General features: G+C 36.5%; 1 protein-coding gene across 2 annotated transcripts in view; it reads left to right on the top strand.

The window, feature by feature from the left end:
* Positions 1-20697, top strand: part of nfatc3 (nuclear factor of activated T cells 3) — a 62620-nt gene that overhangs the window by 10114 nt on the left and 31809 nt on the right. For both annotated transcript variants that reach the window (XM_004067396.4, XM_011492734.3), the window contains exons 2-3: positions 9465-10647; positions 14983-15145. In XM_004067396.4, coding sequence (XP_004067444.1) covers positions 9465-10647; positions 14983-15145 — 1346 coding nt within the window. The remainder of the gene's footprint in view (positions 1-9464; positions 10648-14982; positions 15146-20697) is intronic.

Here is a 20697-nt window from a genome sequence, read left to right as displayed (position 1 = left end):
GCTTTACCATTGAAAAATGTAGATTTTTATTGGTTTTATTGATTAAAATGTTGTTTTAAACAGAGTTTTTTCTGCACAGCACATTGCAAAGCAGTCCATCAGACTGGTAAAATAAAAATAAAATAAATAAAAGTACAACTCAATGTGAGCCACTTTGTTCTTTCATCTTTGTTATTGATAGAAAACCCCTTCTTGGTATCTGAAATAACATAAAAAATGACAAAGTAATAACCAGGAATGAAAAGGTTTGTATAAAAGGCTTAAAAACTCCTCCAGTAGTTTGTTTGAAAAAAACCTCTTGAACAACAATTCAAAAAGTAATGTTTCGTTTTCATTGGTTGATTTTACTTTTGTGAGTTTGAAGTTATTTAAGCGACTTTTGCTGGCTTCCCTGTGATTAACAAATGGGTACTGTACTTTTTGTCTTTGTTGAAAATAAAATCACCTAATTGAATTTTAAAGAATTACTACTGGTTGATCATTTTTAAGTGTCACAGCATCACAAAGAGGAGATCCTGCTTTTATTTAGAACAATTATTTAAGAGAAGAATAGCAGCTGGCCACATTTACAGGGTATTTATGAGCCACTAAAGAGATTTTTGATTTACATAAACAAATCAGTAAACTAGTAGAAACAAAAAGAAGTTAATGCTGAGCTGTGGAGGAAGAGGAGCGTAGGTGGCAATAATATGAGTTAGATGAGATAAAGGTGTCATAAAAGATAGTTTAGGGTATTAATGTATGCTTGGATACCCCAGTAGGAAAGCTTTCCCAGTATTTTAGTCTTTTTGTATTCTTATTAACTAGATTAGTGGAATTGTCATATGCAGGCAATTTACAAGTGGTTTCCACAAACCTTACAGACTCACTGTTCCACTTTAGTTCTATTTTGTACAAAAACAAACTCTAGTATTTAGCTTTTTGTTCTCTGTTTCTCTATATACAGACATAGGAAAGCTCTGTATTTCTGTGTAAGCCCCTCTTTCACACTTTCTGCCTTTCAGCCCTGAGTTTTTTTCAGGCAAACACATGGTCAGCTCAGATAGATTGTTTAAATGTCATCCCTTTGAGAAGAAGCCTCTGACATTATCTGCTTCGAGTTAATTAGGACTACCGGGCTCTCTTCTAGTCTGCTCTATCTGCTTCAATCCACTTGCAATGAGAAATTTAACATTGTTAAATGGAGATCTATTTAAGAAATAGTGTTTTTATTTTGCTACATTTAGACATACAGACATGCTTACTTGTGTTTTGACATTTATTATGTTATTCAATTACACGATTATAAATATATAAACTATATGGGACTGTGAAAGCTGCTACATTTTACAAATGCACATGAGGACATTTTTGTGTTGATTAGTGTCAGTGGCCAAAAGTTTCTGATTTGTGATTCAGGGATTAACAAATGAAACAAAAAACAATGATCTTTATTGAGTGTTTAACATTTCTAAGTCAGTATACCTTAAGTGGAGTGTGTAATGTGCTCAAAAGGATTCTAGTTTGTTGCTTGGTACTTAGTTCAGTGGTTACTTGTCATTCTCTTTATCCCATAATATTATCTCGGCATGAGATTGTTAATTAGGAGCTTAATTTAGCTGCCCACATATGTTAGCATTGGCTTAGACTGCCATTGTTAAGCCGCTGCTGGCTACCAAGTCTTCTGTGACGACACAGGAAGGCTTTTTTGATACAAGCAGAAGTAAAGTCCATAGCAGGCAGTTTCCTGTGTGTGGAACCTAAGTTTCAATACTCCATAGCACCAATGTCTTATAAAAAAGAACCATGCCATGTTATTTTCCTTTGACATATATTTGTAATTTCTTTATTCTCTCAAAAACTCAGTCATCTATTCATGCAAGGATCCCTTGCATGTTTTGCCCAAACCTAGTCAAAGGGATTAGAGTCCCAGGAGTAGGCTAGCCCTTACAATATGTGTGAGCAAGTGCGTCACTAAGTCTGTGTTTAGAAATGCAGGGCACCAGCAAGATGCAGAGTTCTTGGAAAGCCCAGATGATGGAATTACTCTTACTTAGGTGAACTCTAGTCACCGGAAACACCTGTCTTGTACTTTTTTTTGATAATTTATTTTTTTTAAATATTTTTTACTGGTATTTATGTTTATAATTTACACATACATAGTTATGTTATATTATTTTATGTTTTTTCAAGGAGTCAAAGCTAGTAAAACATAAAAAAATGTAAAATTGTGATGGAAAATAGAAAAAGTATTTGTTGGTTTTGTATTAAACTAAGCGTTGTTTTAAAATGTGGTTATGGATAATTTATCTAAGGTATTGTCCAGCATTCATCCCATGATGCATTGTCTGTTTGTTCATTTTTGCTGTGCTTTGTTAATCAGCAGGCTCTTAAAGAGAGTTGAAAGTGGAGACTGGCCTAAACACAAAGCCTTCTGTGCAGAGGATGTAAGCAGAGCCTGTTCTAATCAACCTGCCTGCCCACCACAAAAGGAACCCTGGCTTATATTACCCCGCTGCTCCAGCACCACATGTTGTTAGAGTTTGTTAGTAACCTAATACAGTAATATATGTTGAGGGCATGTGCACATGCACACAGGTGAACGCAAACACTCAGATGTAAATTTACACACACATGCCTCTACAATACTTGCACTGCTAATGTTAGCGCTAGTGGGAGAGAATGTAAACAAAAGGATGATAGGATATCAGTGAAGGCTTACTTCCGTGGCAACAGTCCCGCCCACAAGTCAAATTTCTGATTAACTCCTGGTGCTCTGTAGAAGCTGAAAACGACGCTTTATGATTTTGGCTAAAAGTGGCATAATCATTGGGAAAGATTTTATAATAGATAAAAAAATATAGTTGGATTGGGACTTTTAAGGTTTTCCAACTAAAATAACCCTGAACACTAAAGGTGTTGTCTCCTGGTGTGTCTGTTATTGGGATGATCCTTCAGACCCAATGGGTTACTTATAATAATAATAATGGATTCAATTTTTGTTTCTGCGCTTTTCCAGATGCTCAAAGCTCTTACAATGTGTCCATTATTCATTCATACTTGGGGATGACAGAGGTGTGACTGCCAGTTCGCGCCTACGGCCCCTCTGACCATCACTGGGACATTCACGCACATTCACACTGGAGGCAGGGAGGGTGGGGTGTCTTGCCCAATGACACAATGACAGTTCACTGGGGGGAGCGGGGATCGACCCTTCGATCATTGGACAACCTGCTCAACCACCTGAGCCACTGCAACCCTCTAAACCACTGCCGCCCCTGCTTTGATAGTCTTTGTACTGTACTGTTCCACATACACCATCAGAGTTTAGCATCAGTTTAGAATCAGAAAGGACTTTTTATGGTCTTTGAATGAGTATACATTAGTCTGTATATGTTCAGTTTTGTGGTGGTCTACTGTTGTCATGCCTAGAGAAAGGACATTTTTGGGTGTTGGAATGTTAACGATTAAAATGTTAGGCGGGTGGAAAGTCTTAAATACATTTCATGTTAAGTCGAGGATCTATCCTTTATGCAAAATGTATTGTTACACGATAAACCATGGGACTGCCTTTGCCTTTCTGTTTAAAAAAAACTTACGATTAATTGACAAATACAAACAACTAGAAGAAAGCTAAAACAATTCCTGGTGCATTGACAGAAGCCTGCAGAAATGGTGAGTTTGTCATTCTTCTCTAGAAGAGACAAATATTTCCTATCCTGTAGTAAACTGGGCCTTCGCAGAATGCAGGCCTGTGTTCCCTTACTGATCACAGGACAGTGATGCAGCTCATGTGCAGTGACAGTAGAAGGAGAGAGGAACAAAGTCTCTGCGGATTATCTCCCATGTGAGAATCCACAGGGAGTGCAATGGAGGGCTAACGGTCTGCTTTGTGTCAAGGAGTTGCAGTGAGTATCATCATTAACATTGGATCGGACCGTTCCCTTTTGTTACCGGGAGAACACAATGATCTTGGTTATGTGTCACAAACATCCAACAATCCTTGCTTCACTGAAGCATCTCACAGGGAGACGGAGATATTATTAGCTTAGGTACAGCAAAGCCTCTTACAGATCTTTATTTAACCAGATTGGCTGTCTGATGTATGGACACTTGAGGAGTGTGTGACGCACAGGACTTTCAGGATCACTGTATGTGGCCTTGCAACCAAAGTCATTGATAAATCAACAGCCCTACAAAGTGCTCTTCCCTGACCTGCTGTCCTAAGGTGACTTGGGTGGGTGGGGGTTCCCAACATCCAGCCCTTTTTATTTTATTTTTTTATTATTTTTTTTTTTTTAACCAATGTGAAGTTTTAGGTTGCAATCTAAATTTACCAGGGAGTAAGAACAGGGCTTTGTGCCAGGCTACATGGTCACCTCTGTTTGAGTCTTCTCCGTTTATAGCAACTCTTTATTACCTTTGTTATGTATTTAAAATTAAAAATTGTATTGCTTTTATACTTGTAGTACAATAGTTTTCTATCACATAAAGAACCACGAAATATTTACTAATTGATATCTCTTAGATTGGCCTGTGTCTCCATTGCCATCCTTAGGCCAGCGCTGAGACCTTTAGTTTCTTGATCTTTCTAGAGGTTTTGCAATTACAACTTTCTTCTTTTTATATTGTGTGAACTGCTAGAATGATTCTGAACTGGATTAAGTCTATATGATTGGTTGGACACTCAAAGTATCCTGGGGCAGGGGATGGAATCCAGACCCCACCAATTTTGCACTGGTGTTCTTTTCTGTGTCCTCTATTATTCTCTGTCCACAAGTGTCGACATCATTGTAGACCCTTTCATTTGCTCACATGGCTTCTCTTTCCTGCTCTATGCTGATGACACTCAACTCCTCAACTTTTGCTCTCTTTTCCTCCACTCAATGTGACTGTTTCCACTGATGTCTCGTCCTATCTCTATAACATATCCACTTGTATGAAAGAAATAAAACCTTCAGCTGAACATCTATCGAGACAGAAGTTCTGGTCTTTCCTGTGAGTCCCTCAGATGGTGAAGCACAACTTCACCATCATTTTGGGATCTGTCATAATCATCCCCACAAAGTTAACAAAAAATTTGGAAGACATTGACATTTGTCTGAACTTTAACGAAAACATTTTTACCTTTTCTCGTGCATGCAGATATTGTTTGTACAACATTCAGAAGAGCCGACCTTATCTCAGGGTTTAATGCTGCTCAACTTTTTGCACAGATGCTTGTCACCTCTTGGCTTGATTACTGTATTTCACTTCTTATTGAGCTACCAGTGTATAAATTTTAAATCTCTGCAGATGATTTAAAATGCAGCTGCATGCCTAATTTTTAACCAACAAAAAACAGCTCATGTCTCTCTCCCCTTAAAGTCTTTGCACTGGGTTCCAATAGTTGCCCTGATTATGTTCAAAGCCTTGACCCTTGCTTAAACAAACTTCACAGCTCTTTTGTACCTGAACAATGTGGTCCAGATCTGTACCCCTGCACGAACACAACGCTCTGCAAATGAGTGACGTCTGGTGGTTCCTGCACAACATGGCAAAGATCAAAAGCTAAACTTTTCATTTCTCTAATCCTACAGTGGTTGAGTGACCTGCCCATCTCAGCACATACAAAAGTCTCATTTGCAATCTTCAAGAAGCCCTGAAAATTAAATTAATTTGCAACTTCGTTGACATAGAATTAAAAAAAAGTATGCTATGTCTTGGCTATAACATTTTTCTTGCATCACTTAACTTCAGTGTGTGACCCTGACCCGGTTTTTGCTGGTTTTGTTCTTCAGTCGTTGGTTGCTTTGGATAAAAGTATCCTCTAAATAGCTAATTCAAATCTGTAGACTGATGAGAAACACATTTCTTATTATTCATTTATTTTTTTTATTATAACTTTTTATTTAACGTTTTGCACACATAAAGAACAATCTTAAATAAAACAACAATTAAATTAAATGTATAATAATAATAATAATAATAATAATAATAATAATAGTTAAACAAACAAACTACAACAATTGGGGTACAACAAAGATTTCTATTTGAGCTTTACGTTTAAGCGGAATTTATATTGCTTCCATTTCCTCCATTGGAGTTGAAATTTTTTTTCTTTCAAATGTAAGTGAAATGTCATTTTATCCATAATGTCTGCCCAGTGTTCCAGTCTCAGTGGTTCACCTTTCAGCCAGTTCCTTTTAATGGCTTTTTTGCAAGCCATAACCATGACCTTGAACAGATACCTGTCCTCTGTTCCTATCACACTTATTGGTAACGGATATAGTGTCCGTGGGTAAGCAGGTATTTCATGCCCAAGAATGTTCTGCATAGTTTTGATGATGCTTTGTCAAAAGGGATCAATTTTACTGTGTCCAAAAGATGTAAGAAAGGTTGGCGTTCACATCCCCACAGAGTCTCCAGCATTGTTGTGGAGTCCTCAGCTGTTTGCTCTTTATGTGGGGACTGATAAAGGACCTTGTTTTTTCACCCGAATTCTCTCCATCGTCTTGACCCACACATGTTCAAGACGATGGAGAGAATTTGGGTGCAAAAACAAGGTATGTTGTGAAAGGCAGATTGAGTACCAGTTGTCCTCTGACAAATCAGTCTGCAGCTCTGACTCCCACTTTTGTTTTAAATACGAGTCAAAAAGAAACAAATTTCTATTTTCTGCAGTTAAACCTGTGTTTTTAAGTCTTAGGATCCACCCTGTTGTACTGTGGTTAGGCACTGACCACTGAGACTTGTTTGCATAGTATTTGTCTTTGTCAATGGCCAGAAATACAATGGGGATTGTATAAATCATGGTTGATTTGATGCCAAAATTCAGAGAAAATCATCCATTAGTGTCACAAGTATTTTCACATATGGCAATGACCAATTTTTGAGGTTTGTGACAGATTGAAAAGATTTAAACTGAAGGAAAAAAAACAACCATTTTGCTATTACGAGTTGAATGTGATTAAGCAACATTTTAGATGTTTTTATTAAATATTGCCTTTCATTTGATAAATATTTTTGGTTCTGACCTATTTAGCTGCTGAACAGCTTGACCTGTTCAGCAGCTTAATGGGTCTTATGCAGCTCTTTCATGTTCAAACAAAAAAGAAACATGTTCTAAATGTACTGTATACTGCAAAATGTAAATATATTTCTGGATAAAACAAGAAAAGAAAAACAATACATAAAAAAAATAAGATTTTGTTCTTCCAGGACAGTATGTTTTACATTTAGTAATTACTCTGATATTTTTGGTGCACCGCCACTTGGTTTATACAAGTGCCAACAATTTTCTGAGCCAGAGCAAAGAACTACTTTTCATTGATTTATTCAATAGTAGAATCCTATGAATATGTCCTCATAATGGTCAACCTATTTATTAAAAACTACTGTAACACCATTTAATAAAAAAAAAATAAACTTGTTGATTTTTGTATTGCTTCTTTGTAACTGGTGTAAGTATTGAAGTCTACCTGCAAGTTGCAGGTAATATCAGTTAAATATGTAGCATACGTCTTGTTAAATAACAACTTTTTCCCATAAATGAAGTCGCAATTCCCTTTGCTTGGTAATGTAATGATGTAGCATAGCCATAAACAGATGACTTGTCCCTCTGCGGTAGTCAGAACAAGTTTAGAAGGGCAAGAACAGCACTTGTGAGGGCACAATAAACTCCTTCATGTTTACAATGTCTGCTTGAGTGCTTCTCCTTTCCTTCTCTCTTGGCAGGTATATTCAGCTGCGTAAAGACATTTAGATGGCCCAATGACGTAGCCCTAACTTAGCTCTGTGTTAATGGAAAACAATCAGGTTCTTTGAAAGCACCCTAGTGGAACCAGCTAAGCACAGTCACTAGCAACAGCATGGAACTAGCACTGTCTCAAAGTGTTTTCTTAAAACCATGTGTGAGAAAGTACTTTTAACTACCTTCCAACTATTTAATTTTCTGCTCTAATTTCACTCACTTAGTTACTTAATAAATAAATGCATAATTCATACTGCTAAAGATTTGTCTTAACTCTAATTTCTGTGTATAAACTAAAACAGTGTAAACATTAGCTTTGAAGCTAACACAAGATGCAGTAGGACAAAAAAATAACAAAGATCCAATATATTTATTGTTTTAAAATAAGGATTGATTTGCCTCAAGACTAACTCTAAAGTTTGGATTTTTCTATGGTTTCTTTATTCTTGGTATCTAGCAAATCCCTTTGTCTTGTACTGTCTTGAATCACAGAATCCTTATATTTTGATATTATTGTGTCACCATGGGCCATGTATTAAATCTCATATTTTATCCTAAAGTACCCTGAGATGACCATTTCTGCCATGCAAATACCCCATGACTCTTACACAATTTGTTTGAAGCTCCTTTGGATTTATTTTGCCAATCCTAAATTATGAAATTGTTACTTCCTGTCTGTAAAAGGGAAGTGTAATCGCAAATTCAGGGTCTATTATGCATTTATAATTAAATACACACAAAAGTACTTTTAGTGGGAGCTGGTAATATCTTATGAACTTATATCAACAGTCTCTAACCAAATATTGCCGGTGCATACAACTCTTCTCCAATTTATTGTGTGGGTGTGTTTATGTGTATACATACCGGCTGTGCTGAATGACCTTTGGTATAAATAGCCTTCTGGCACAAACTCTGACAGCACACACTGTGGAGTGAATTTGTTGCTGGAGTAGTCCTGTACAACATTGGTTATCCATACTGGAACAAAGCCTGTACAACTGAATGCCGCCCAGCAACAGTGTGCCCTTCAATTTCCTGTAACTAGCTCCAAGAACAAACTTCTTACAGAATTTAATAAGGAGTTTGAAGTTGTTTTGGCAACATAAATTTAGCTCTTGTGTTAAAAAGGTGAAGTGTGGTGTAAAAACGTGGTTTTATAATGACAGATCAATTTGACTGTGTTATCATCTGAAAGACCATTCAAATGTTCTCCTGATGTTTTTAAATTTAGCAGATTGTGGATCAACAAGAGAAGGGCTTTGGGGTTTACATATATTTGTATTGCTCTTTGTTCTTTTTATATATTCAATTTAGCTTGGTTGTAACTTTTAGCTTTTAATGTTTATGCCGCCATTGTCAATATCCTTGACTGATGAGCTAACTGAGTACATAATAATATGTTAAAGTAATATAACTGGGACCTATCATATGGCTGGGGTTTTTGATGTTTTGTTGATTTTTATAAATATTTGATAATCACACCAAACTTAATGTATAGATTTGAAATCGTTTGCGATCCCATTAATGCATTTTTTGAGGTTGCTATGTTCTTTAAATTAGTCAATTTAAAATCCTCCAATACATCCGCTGCTAATTAAATTTTCTGTTTTTTCTTAATCATTGAAACTGTTTGATACAAGGTGAATTTGATTATTTTAAATAACAAGCTATTAAAACGATAAAAGATTATGATTATATAGCTGTTTTTTTTCTGATTAAAGTATGGTAAATTCTCTCTTTTTTTCTTTGTTAGATTTGGACCCTGATGAGAATACTTCGTTTTATATCCTAAATGTGGGCCAGGCCCAGTCTATGGTTTCTAACCACCAGTCTATTGGACTCCCTCGTCATGGAATGCACTCCCACTCTCAGGTCATCAACGCGTCACCCCGGCCTCCACCACACAAGGCAGGATCTGAGGCTTTATGTATCGAGACACAAGACTCAAAATATGGGACTTCCCCCCTGCTGCCTTCAGCCCCAGTGGAGACACCAAAGGCCTTTGAGTGCCCCAGTATCCAGATCACCTCCATTTCCCCTAGCTGCCAGCAGGAGATGGATACCAATGAAGGGGAGTTGAGAGTTAACGGTCCCGATGGGGATTACCATAGAGAGAGACCGTTGTCCAGAGATCATCTTTATTTGCCACTGGACCACTCATACCGGGACTCCTCACTCAGCCCTAGTCCCTGCAGTAGCCTTTCCTCTAGGAGCTGGTTTTCTGATGCCTCCTCTTGTGAATCTTTTTCTCATGTCTATGATGATGTAGACTCAGAGCTGAATGAAGCAGCTGCCAGGTTTACTCTGGGTTCCCCCCACACTTCTCCAGGATGTGCCTCACCTCAAGCTGTTGGTGGAGTCTTGGAGGAGCAGCCTCATTGGCAACATCACAACCCTCCCTTTGTGCACCACTCTCACTCCATCAACCTGTCCCCTAGACAGTCGCCTTGCCATTCACCACGCACCAGTGTCACTGATGAAAACTGGCTGAGTCCTCGGCCATCTTCCAGACCTTCGTCACGTCCCACCTCACCCTGCGGAAAAAGGCGGCACTCCAGTGCAGATATTTGTTACCCCAGTTCTTTGTCTCCTCATCACTCTCCTACACCTACACCCGGACCTTCACCGAGGAGTAGCGTGACGGAGGACACTTGGGCTGGGAGTCCCTCTCTTGGCATGTCACCATTTCAGTGCTGTCCATCTGAGACAGATATCCCTTTAAAGACAAGAAAGACCTCACAAGACAGAACAGTTTTGCAGACTGGGAAAGGAGAGCTGGGGCTGGATGAGCAGGCAAATATTCCCAGCAGTCTGGACTCTCCTTCAGATGAGACTCTGCACCTCTTGAAAAAGGATGGACATGTGGAACAGTTTCTCTCAGTGCCATCACACTTCTCATGGAGTAAACCCAAGCCTGGTCACACACCAATTTTCAGGTACATTTTTCATATATTTTACTCATCTCCATATGTAAAATTTGTTTTAATCTTTAATGTGCTTGTCTTGAATTTTATACAAACTACTTTGTCCACATATGGGGGGTAAAATTACCAGTCAGTTGCCTTTTGAAGCAGTTTAAAATATTTTGCACTTGTAAAAAATTGACTTTAAAAACTGAATTAAAAAGAAAATTTCAGTCTTTCTTGTTTCTTCTAGTTCTCTAATGTTAAGCTGTAACTCAACATCTATGTAAGTTTTCAGATTTCTTATTAAACATCAACCCCCCCCCCCCCTAGTGATGGGGAAATATTAGAGAATACATCCTCAAAATTGAATCATATTTTTAAATTGCGTTGTTTTTCGTAACAGTACAGATTTTCTGTAATGTTAGGTTTCTAACTTAACATGTGATTAAAAATTGAAAAATTTACGTTTTAATTTTTTAAATTTAATATTATATTTAAGATTGAATATTTAATTTATCACAAGTATTTATGTTGTCATAGGAAAAAAACAAACATTTAAAAGCTAAATAATAATCTTCTTAGGTTGAGAGTTTAAAATACACTACTTTTTTTTTTTTTGCTCTTAACTTGTTTGGAAATTGTGCTGTAGTGTTACCATTCTATATTCAAGATATTTCCAGAAAATACAACAATTCTTGCGATCCCTCTTAAGGTAACACCTCATCTCTATGCTGACATCTAAATGTATACTTGATGGACAGTTTCATAAATTTCAGATGTATTTATTTTGAGTCTTAGAAGCAAGAAACGTGTGACAATTACAATTTTTTTTTGTCAGTGTTGATTCCTTTTAGCAATATTGTCATTATTTCAGAAACGAGGTCTGACGATGTTAATAGGCAATAAATAGTTAAAGAATTTATAAATGCTGGTAAAAAGTAAAAACTCTGTTTTAATAACCCCATGTTACTCTAAATAGTGTCATAAACCACGCTGTGGAATTTCAAAAATACCTCATGGATGGGACTTTGCAGTAGATGATATGAGAACTTTGAGGTTTACGTCATCTGATGAATTGGACTTTGTTACATCGAAGAGTTAATCACATGCATTAGTGAAGCATTTGTACCACACACAGGAACAGAAGCAGTCTTCTGTCTTTTTTTCCCCCCAATGTGTGAGGCAGATGAAGACGAAGCCTCTTCTGTGTGCAATCCCCCCTAGCACTTTATATCAACACATGGCACATATGGCACCAAGGCCAACACACACACCCACCCACACACACACTCACATGCACAGACATAACAGAACTGCAGGCTCACATAGACCTAACAGTGTGCAGACAAACACTGGGTCAACTCTGGGATGAGTCACAAGTTGATCTTTGGAACCTTTATGTGTTTTTTCCCACAGCCAAGACAGCCGCGTGAAATATTTTTAAATTGTTTTAGCGCTTTGTCCCAGCAGCTTCTAACCTTTAGTAAGCCTATTCAAGATGTAAACTCTGACATGCATTTTAAAAAAGATAATTACAACACATTTTACTGAATTATTTTTTACAGCAAGGTTAGTATTTGATGCAAGATAATGAGTTTAAGTCTGCTCAAGTGAGAATGGATTCTAAATGCCGTAAAAAGTTTAGAAACTATAATTTAGTCATATCAATTCCGTAATAATTATTGAACTTAAACATTGTTTTTGCATGAAGCCTGTTTTACAAATTTAGGGAATGTACAAATAGGCTACAATGCTGCAACAGGAAAGTGGCAGTAGATGAAACATTAAAAAGTAAAAGAAAAACGCCAAACCCAACCAATATAACATATTTGTTTCATTTATCTAGTGGCTGCCATTGTACCAATCATATAGTTATTTTTTTGTTTTGCATGCTTCATAATATGCTATGATTCATTGAATGTGCTCTGATTTCCATGTATCAAATGAAGTTGTATAAGGGCAAGTATTAGTCATGGCCACCATGTCAGTAATGCAAGATAAACAAATGAGAGGGTTGTATTGATTTGTGGGATATTCTACAACTAGTAAACCTTGCAACTTATTTACTATAAACACAAGATACTAGAATTAAGTGAAACGGATTGTTGTGGAACCATGAAGACATGATAGTGGCTATGCAACTGGACAGAGTGCATCCACCCAAATGTGACAGACATTTGAGAACCGTTAAACTATGACAAGACATTGTCCATTCTTGCTCTCCTCTGTCACAAGCTCAAATTCCCTCTGTGCGCTGCTCTTGTTACCGTGGTAGCTCTGTAAACCCCGGCTTTCTTGGTAGATGTGTCATTTCTGCAGAGGATATTTTTGCCATTAAGATGCTTTTAGTTCAAAAATAAAAATTTCTGAAGATATTTTCAATTGGAGATATTAAGTGTATTGGATCACTAATATGGGCATTCTTAGCTTTTGCACATTTAAAGATTATATGTTGATTTTGTGAATTTGCAAGGCCATTTTGAAAAACAGATGAGTAAAAAAAAGAGGACATTACAGAGGATGTGATGTATGTGAACATAACCATATTTATTTTGTATTTGTTCTTAATTGGACCCTTTTCTAACAAATCAAAAACAATATTTGGAAATTAATAATCCTTAAAATTGTATTCCTTATTGAATTATTATTTCAAGAAATCTATGTAACTGTAAATGAAGCATAGTTCTCGTTTTTATGCTTTGTCATTCATACAATTATTGATTCATTCATTTTCTTCTCTTTTTGCTAAATTGGGTCACAATTTGAGCCAAGATCCCAGACATCTTTATCCTCTTATGCCTCATTATTGAACTACTCCAGGGAGGAAATAACCAGCTGACTGTATTCACTCCAGCTGGCTGCGGTTCTGCCAAAAATGCACCATATAAGTGGAAGATGTTTGAAGAACCTAGGCTCTCCAGACACGCACCAAGCTAAGGGGGCTGTTTTTACCGTGCAGTAGTTGGATTTTTCCTTTCAGACTATCTAAATTGACTTTGCCCTGATGGTAAAGGAGTTGCGTATCTTCTGCAACAAGCAAAGATGCAGTCCAACGTTTGCCATTTGGCCAAGCCAAACAAACTTTCCCAGTAAAGATCACGACCACAACGAAGAACCATGTTTAAGTCCAGAATGTTGAAATTAGATTTGGTAACATCCAAGTACTCCTGATTGAAAAAAAACGTTTCCGTTACAGATGAAGCTCCATAGTTTTAATTTGAGTTTAAACAAAATATAATTAAATAATCTACGTGGTGTTGTCATGTTAAGTGCCCCACAGGAAGCATTAAAGTTTAAATCTGCATTAAATGAAATTGATGCCATGGGTGTTTTAATGATTTTGGAATGTTTGCCAATGGAAAAGACAAGTATCTTTGCGATGGTAACCGTTTTCTGTTTTATCTTTGAGTGCTGCTGTGTGAACATGGTTGTTCCTAACCTGATTTATAAACAAAACCCCCCAAAAAAAATCCAAATGAGAACTCAGAGGAAAAACAAAATGCTTCCCCTGTGGAGGCTATCAGACGGTAATTAATGCTTTGCTAACCCATAGTTTTCATACCTCCTGTTCTCTATCTCACATCATAAAACATACAAAAAAGTCCCTCTTGGAAAATGATTCATCCTTAAGTAATTAACATGAAATATTATAAGTTATACGTTTTCAAACAGGACTAATGCACATGGGCATTCCAGTGAGTCATGATGCTGAAGAAAAACGTACACATTTTTGATACAATTTTTCCGCCTATTGAATAATGTCAGCCTCTGAAAGGGAAATACCCAGTTTAGCCTTTTGAAGCCATAGATAGCCTTAAGGAAGGATGAAGTTTTTGGCAATGAGGTGAAATAAAGTTACCGTATTCTTGACTTTTAGAAATTATGTTGAACACACGTGTGAGAGCTTTAGCTTTACTTCTAGAACTTCAAAACTAAACTAAATGTCCTTAAGGCCATGTCCATGACAAGCTCATGATTTTTTTGATAATCTGTTGTTTCTTCCATTTTTTTGTTGTTGTTATTATCTATTTTTTATTTGTTGCAGCCCCATGTCCAGGATTCCCTTGCTAAACAGGATTTATATTGTTAATTGGACTTGAAAAAAATGTTTATTAGAAACAAATAAGAAAACTTTAATTGTCTTTAGACATCATGAGATGTAAAAAGTAACTAACCAAAAATACATTTAGCAATGGCTTCTTATGATTGCTATAACATGTATCTTACAGCATAGATAATATTCTATGTTCTAATTTCTATGCATTAGTTAGAACCACTAACTATAGTTGATTTCCCAACCTCAAGCATCTGCCCCCTGTCTTTGTGGATAAAGGTGTTTATTTTCATGCCTTTTTTTCCTTTCAGGACCTCCTCATTGCCTCCTCTAGATTGGCCACTGCCAAGCCAGTTTGGCCAGTATGAACTGAAGATCGAGGTACAACCCAAAGCCCACCATCGAGCACACTATGAGACAGAGGGTAGCCGCGGAGCCGTTAAAGCAGCATCTGGGGGCCATCCCATCGTAAAGGTACGTTTTATTTTAACTCGACTGAAGTTTAGGTTGACTTTCTGCTGCACAAACATAAGGACTTTAGAAGAAGCTGTGACTTTGCACAGAGTTTAATTTTCAAAAATAGTAACAGAGGTAATGGATGAAAAGAAAGTTGTCTGCTAAACCACCTGACAGTTCTTCTGCACAATTCCTTTAATGGAGGATGCCGATTGGTCAAATGGTGAGAAGTATCCATTAAGTTAGTGAGACATCTACTCTTAGCTCTGTTTGAAATAAAATGCTTTTGTATGGTAGTATTTGATAAAAGCCTTTGGGTGTAACGATTCCTTTTAACAACAATTTGACTCGTGTCATAATTTGTTGCTGCTGATACAATTCAAAAGTTGATATTCGTTCATTTTAAAGAATTCGATTCGATCGACTTACTGACCTAAAATCAATCCAGGACATCTTTAGCCAACCGATGTGGGCCAGAGAGAAATACCTGGGTACTGAACAGTGTAGGTGAAGTTTTTTCCAGGTTCCTTGTATTTCTTGCAAGATAATCAAGTATAAATTAAATATGTGTACAAACTAACAAGTAAACAAGAATTGATTGCAAATTCAATAACATTTTGATTTCAGCCCACTGTTGTTTTTTCACATCAAAATAATACAAATGGAACATTATTACAACACTGTACCACACTGTTTGGTCACATGCTTTTTGCAAAATTCAAATCCTTTCCACACATTGGACTGGAATGAGGGTTGATCTTTTTTTGCTGCCATCATGTGTGCGTTGTTCGCTGTGATGTCACTTTGTCATTTTTATATTGTAGTAAAATAAACCTACCGTGCCTCAATCCAAATGGTATTTTCCACTATCAATATAACCAATTAATATTATTTTGAAACAATTTTATAATGGTATAGGTCAATTCGGTTATCAACTGGCCTCAGACTGATGGATCTAGTTAGATCTTTTGAATTTAAATTGATGCATTGATTAAGTTGATTAATCGTTATAATTATAGTTGAAAACTTACTTGTTTTCTATAGACCAATGTTGTATATGTTGAGATGATATATTTTTTGTCAATGTCTCCCCTGGTTTTCTGGCTTACTGAAGCAGTTTATTATACAAATGCTGGGCAATCCTATAATTATTCAAATTTTATCTTTTAAAAAAATTAAAGAAATGAACAAATTAAGAAATGTTTTTAAGTTGCAGCTTTTTTAGCTCTCCATTTGTTTGGGTTATTTTTGTATTTTAAACATCCACCAAATATGTGTGAAAATTAACAAACTTTTAGCTCAAACCAAGTCTGTGCGGTACCCGAGTTTAAACACTGCTTGGATCTTGTAGCACTTCAAAAAGGTTATCTACTTTCATGTTTTCCTCAGCTGGAAGCGAAGAGAGGCAGCCATGCTAAAGGGCAATGACTGGAGCTCAGTCAGCTGGTATGTCATTTGATAGCACGCGTGACAGGGTAGCTGAGAGAGACGGAGATAATGAAAGAAAGCAGCAAAAAGTTGTAAATTCATCAGTTGTAGGCTCATTAAAATTATGTGACGAGTATTATTACCATGTGATCCATAAAGCCCTGTAGTGCTCATCTGCAAGCATTGTTGTAGAAATTAACTAATGGCTGAATTCAAACAGAGAAATCGAGCCGCTACTTGTCAGTTGGCAAAGCTCCTTAGCCAACCTCAACACACTAATCTTAGGCCTTGTCCTTAAGCACACTGGTATTTTGACCCATGCATCCTTTTTGCAGGGTGTGGAAAAGAGATTTTAAATGCTATTGTGAAGCCCTTTATTGATACCAATTACAATTTTGTTTTATCTATATGGAACAGAAATCCTGGTTTGATGCATGCATGCGGTTTCTCATCACAAAGCGTTTTTGTGGAATCAATGGATGTAGATGAGTGTCCATGTGACCCTTTTAAAGAGACTTTTACCCCAAAATAGTTAGTTTGCTGACACTTTCATGAATAGAAGCCAGGAAGAACTACATCAGTCACTGACTGCGACCTGACTCAGCACAGATCAACATTTTTTGGACAAAACCCAACCGTCCTATCAAAATCAATCAACATGTTCTTGCGCTGAAACAGAGAATGTTTTCGTTAACCTTTGTTTTTTTTGGAGAAATAACAGGAAAAAAAGCATCTGAACAAAATTAGTCAAATGGTTAACTATCATTTAAAACAAAACTTTATTTAATTGGTTAATGCGTTATTTCTCAATTTAAAATAATGACTGAATTGAATTCAAATCATGGTTCAAGATGGAAGATGGAATCAACTCAACTGCAGAGTATATCCCTGTACATCTGTTGTACATCTATGCATTGTTAGTGTATGAATGTAAAGGAAAAACTATCTTTTGTAGTAAATCATGGTAATGCTGAGTGCTCGCATACACCCAATCACTACAGTGATCAATGATTTATTTTGTCTTTTTACTGGGGGAAAATGTTGGTTTGTAGGACATGGTGTGTATTTTCCACACACACTAATCTTTTAGAACTTAAGGAGAGTCTAGCAAGCCTTCTGCAGACTTTATTTAAAACATTTTAAATGTTGCTGTTTGTGAATATTGTTAATTCTAAATGCTTTCCTCTTTGGCCATTATTGTGCATGATTACATCCACATTCTTTCTTTTTCTTTGTGGAACACAGAAAATGTAAAGTAGGCTGAGACCTCAAAAGTCCTAACATGAACTTAGGCATTGCTGGCTCAATGCACTATGCAAGATCAAGTGATGAAGCTAAAATACAACACAAAAAACCATGTACACAAAACTTCTTAGAACAGCAGGGTTTTGTTGCGCTACAGTCCTAAGTCCTCATACATGCAGTCATTCAGGCTCCTTTCAGGCCAATCATTAACTGTTTTTACCTCAGTTAGAATAACATTCAAACTTGCCATATGTGCCGATGCATAATTTAGTTGTCAATTTTTTTCAGCAAAGTGTTTGCCACACTTGCCCTCATTTCCCACCCCGGAGGGAACTGATTTGTTATAAAACTTTACTTGCTGCAGCTTGCACTCAAACTGTGTCTCGGGTCAGACAAGACAACGTTAAAGCCGATTTCAGACCCAGCTAGAGTTTGGTTCTCAGTGTCTGTCTGTGTATCGGGGGGTAAGTGATGTCAGTATTACTGTAGGGAGATGAATCTAGGTTGGTCTATTAGTTAATTTTTTTATTGCTATGTGACATCAACTAGCAAAGGCAACTTTGCTAGTTGAATTATAGACTCCTATGTCTATAATTCAAAAGTAAAGACACCTTCATTCAAACAAAATAAATTACATCATATACTGCTGTGAAAAATATAAAAAATGTTTATCTTTTTTTTATTTAATCCAAAAAATATAAATAAAGGATAAGAGTTGGTCAGTGTACCTGATGGATTATGAAAATCTGATTGAATTTTAAATATTTTTATTCCCTAAATTCTCAATTAAATGGGATGTTTGGGGATTCATGCAAACTTTGGATTCACTAACTACATTTTTTTTAAATCAAGACTGACTGGACTTTTACAGAGCCATTGCAAGTCCTTTACTCGGATCATATTTGTCAAAGAATTTTGTGTTTTTCCTGATGCAACTTTGTAATCCTGGAAAAAGCTTCACTTCCAGTTTCTCTTTAAAGGAGATTTGTTTTTCTTCGCTTGACACTTAAATATACGGTCATAAACGGTTTCAGAGTTGGAGTCTGAAATGCAGCTCCAGTGTGTTTTATTTGTCTTAACCATTCATTGGTTTGCGCAAAGGAAAGTCAACCCCTGGGAAAACTGGCCAAAGTGACAAATGTTTCCTCTTAGATAACGCTATTCCCAGTTAAAACGTTTTTATGGAGTTTTCTGAGACACTTGTTGAAATTGGACTTGAGAATTTACCTGAACTTGAATAAAAGAATTTTAGATCCAAACTTCGAAGACTTTATTAGTTTAGTGGATTTGATTTACGACACCAAGAGAAATGATGAGTGTATGGAGCTGTTCACCTGAGACACATTGTAATTTAGTTTATGCTATAACAAAGAAAGAAATAATTACACAGTATAATCATGCATCTTGTTTCAAAATCATTGTGATACCTAAAAACACAGCAAATGTGTGCAGCCATGTACACACCAGTGTTTGTTGTGTCCCTCAGTGTGTTGAAGGTCAAACTGCTTGTTATCAATAATATGAATGCTTTGGTTAATCTACAGTTCCAACAGTTTTGCATTACCAGCTGCAGGGATGAAAGTGAAAATGAACCGTAATTCTGCTGAACATTTCATCATCAGACTTACTCTCAGAGGTGCGTTGTTTCATACTTACGGGGCTGAGTGAGAGGGGGAGAGAAAAAAAAATCATTTTCTTCCCTTAGATGGTTTGCAGAGTTCTTTGCATGGTGAGAAAATGTGTGGGTGAATGAGCCAGAGCTTGAACTATAGGTTTGCCTAAATGCATATTTGAGAGAAGTTGCTTATTTCATTTGAACACTTTTAGTTTATTCCATTTAGTATTTTGCTATCACACATTTGCCTACACGTTAAATATTAAAGTATGATTAAAAATATTTACCATATTAAATCTGTGAATTGAGTTTATTTCCTATTAACAATTTTTCCTTTGGAAAACAATATTCTTGAGGGTTTCTAGTTGGACTTGACAAATATTTAAAGTACAGTAACAGTACTATAACACCATAGGTGTACAGATACTCAGCTTTAATGCTTAAAGATCTTCATATTTTGGTCTATTATAAAAACGTTCCCAGTGTTTTTTTTTTTTCCTTCTTTAAATATGCATTTTTTTGGGGCAAAATCTAAAACGTGTTGTTTTCTAGGACATGGCTTTTGCAGAGCTGCAGCAGTTCAATAGAAATTTGCTTTTGAGTTGTGGGTGGGACTGTTGGTGCGGAGTCAGGCCCCCTCCACTTCCTGTCATCCATCTGTTTATATGCCCTCCTGCTAGCTTATAGCCCCATCACTCCATCCACCTGACATTACATGTGCATCAAAAATGCCGAGCAATATTGGAGTTATACGCCCGTAAAGTTTTGAGCCACATGCCAATTCAGACGAGGAAAACAAAGACGTATATGGATGTAGTCGTTTGCCAGCGGATGCATCAGAATGGAGCGGAGCAGGGAGCTTGTGGCTTGCCGTTGTAGCTTCTATGTCACAGCTTCAAGCTTTTTGCATACTGCGCCTTTATGTCTTCTCCTGATTCACAATGGTTTAAATAAAGAAATATCCAGAAATGCAATTTGAAGCTTAATTTTCTTTATGCATGCCCTCCATGAGAAAAATGTCACAAGAACATGTTAAGAACACCAAAACACTGATAGGGTGTTTGAGGAATAACCTTGAACTGCTTTAGGTGTCATCTGACTAACTTAGTTACTTTTCACACAAATCAAGAGATATTTAGTTTATTTGACTTTTTCTGCTTCTTTAAGATTAATTTTAAAGCAAAAACACCATCTCTAATTTTATGCAAATAAAATCTAATTTTATATCAACTGAAACATTTAGTTAGTTTGGCTTGTAGTTTAAAATTTGATATTTTTTGTC

This window comes from Oryzias latipes, chromosome 3, assembly GCF_002234675.1.
Source record: "Oryzias latipes chromosome 3, ASM223467v1".
NCBI classification, from domain to species: domain Eukaryota; kingdom Metazoa; phylum Chordata; class Actinopteri; order Beloniformes; family Adrianichthyidae; genus Oryzias; species Oryzias latipes.
This window is presented reverse-complemented; position numbering and strand designations above follow the sequence as displayed.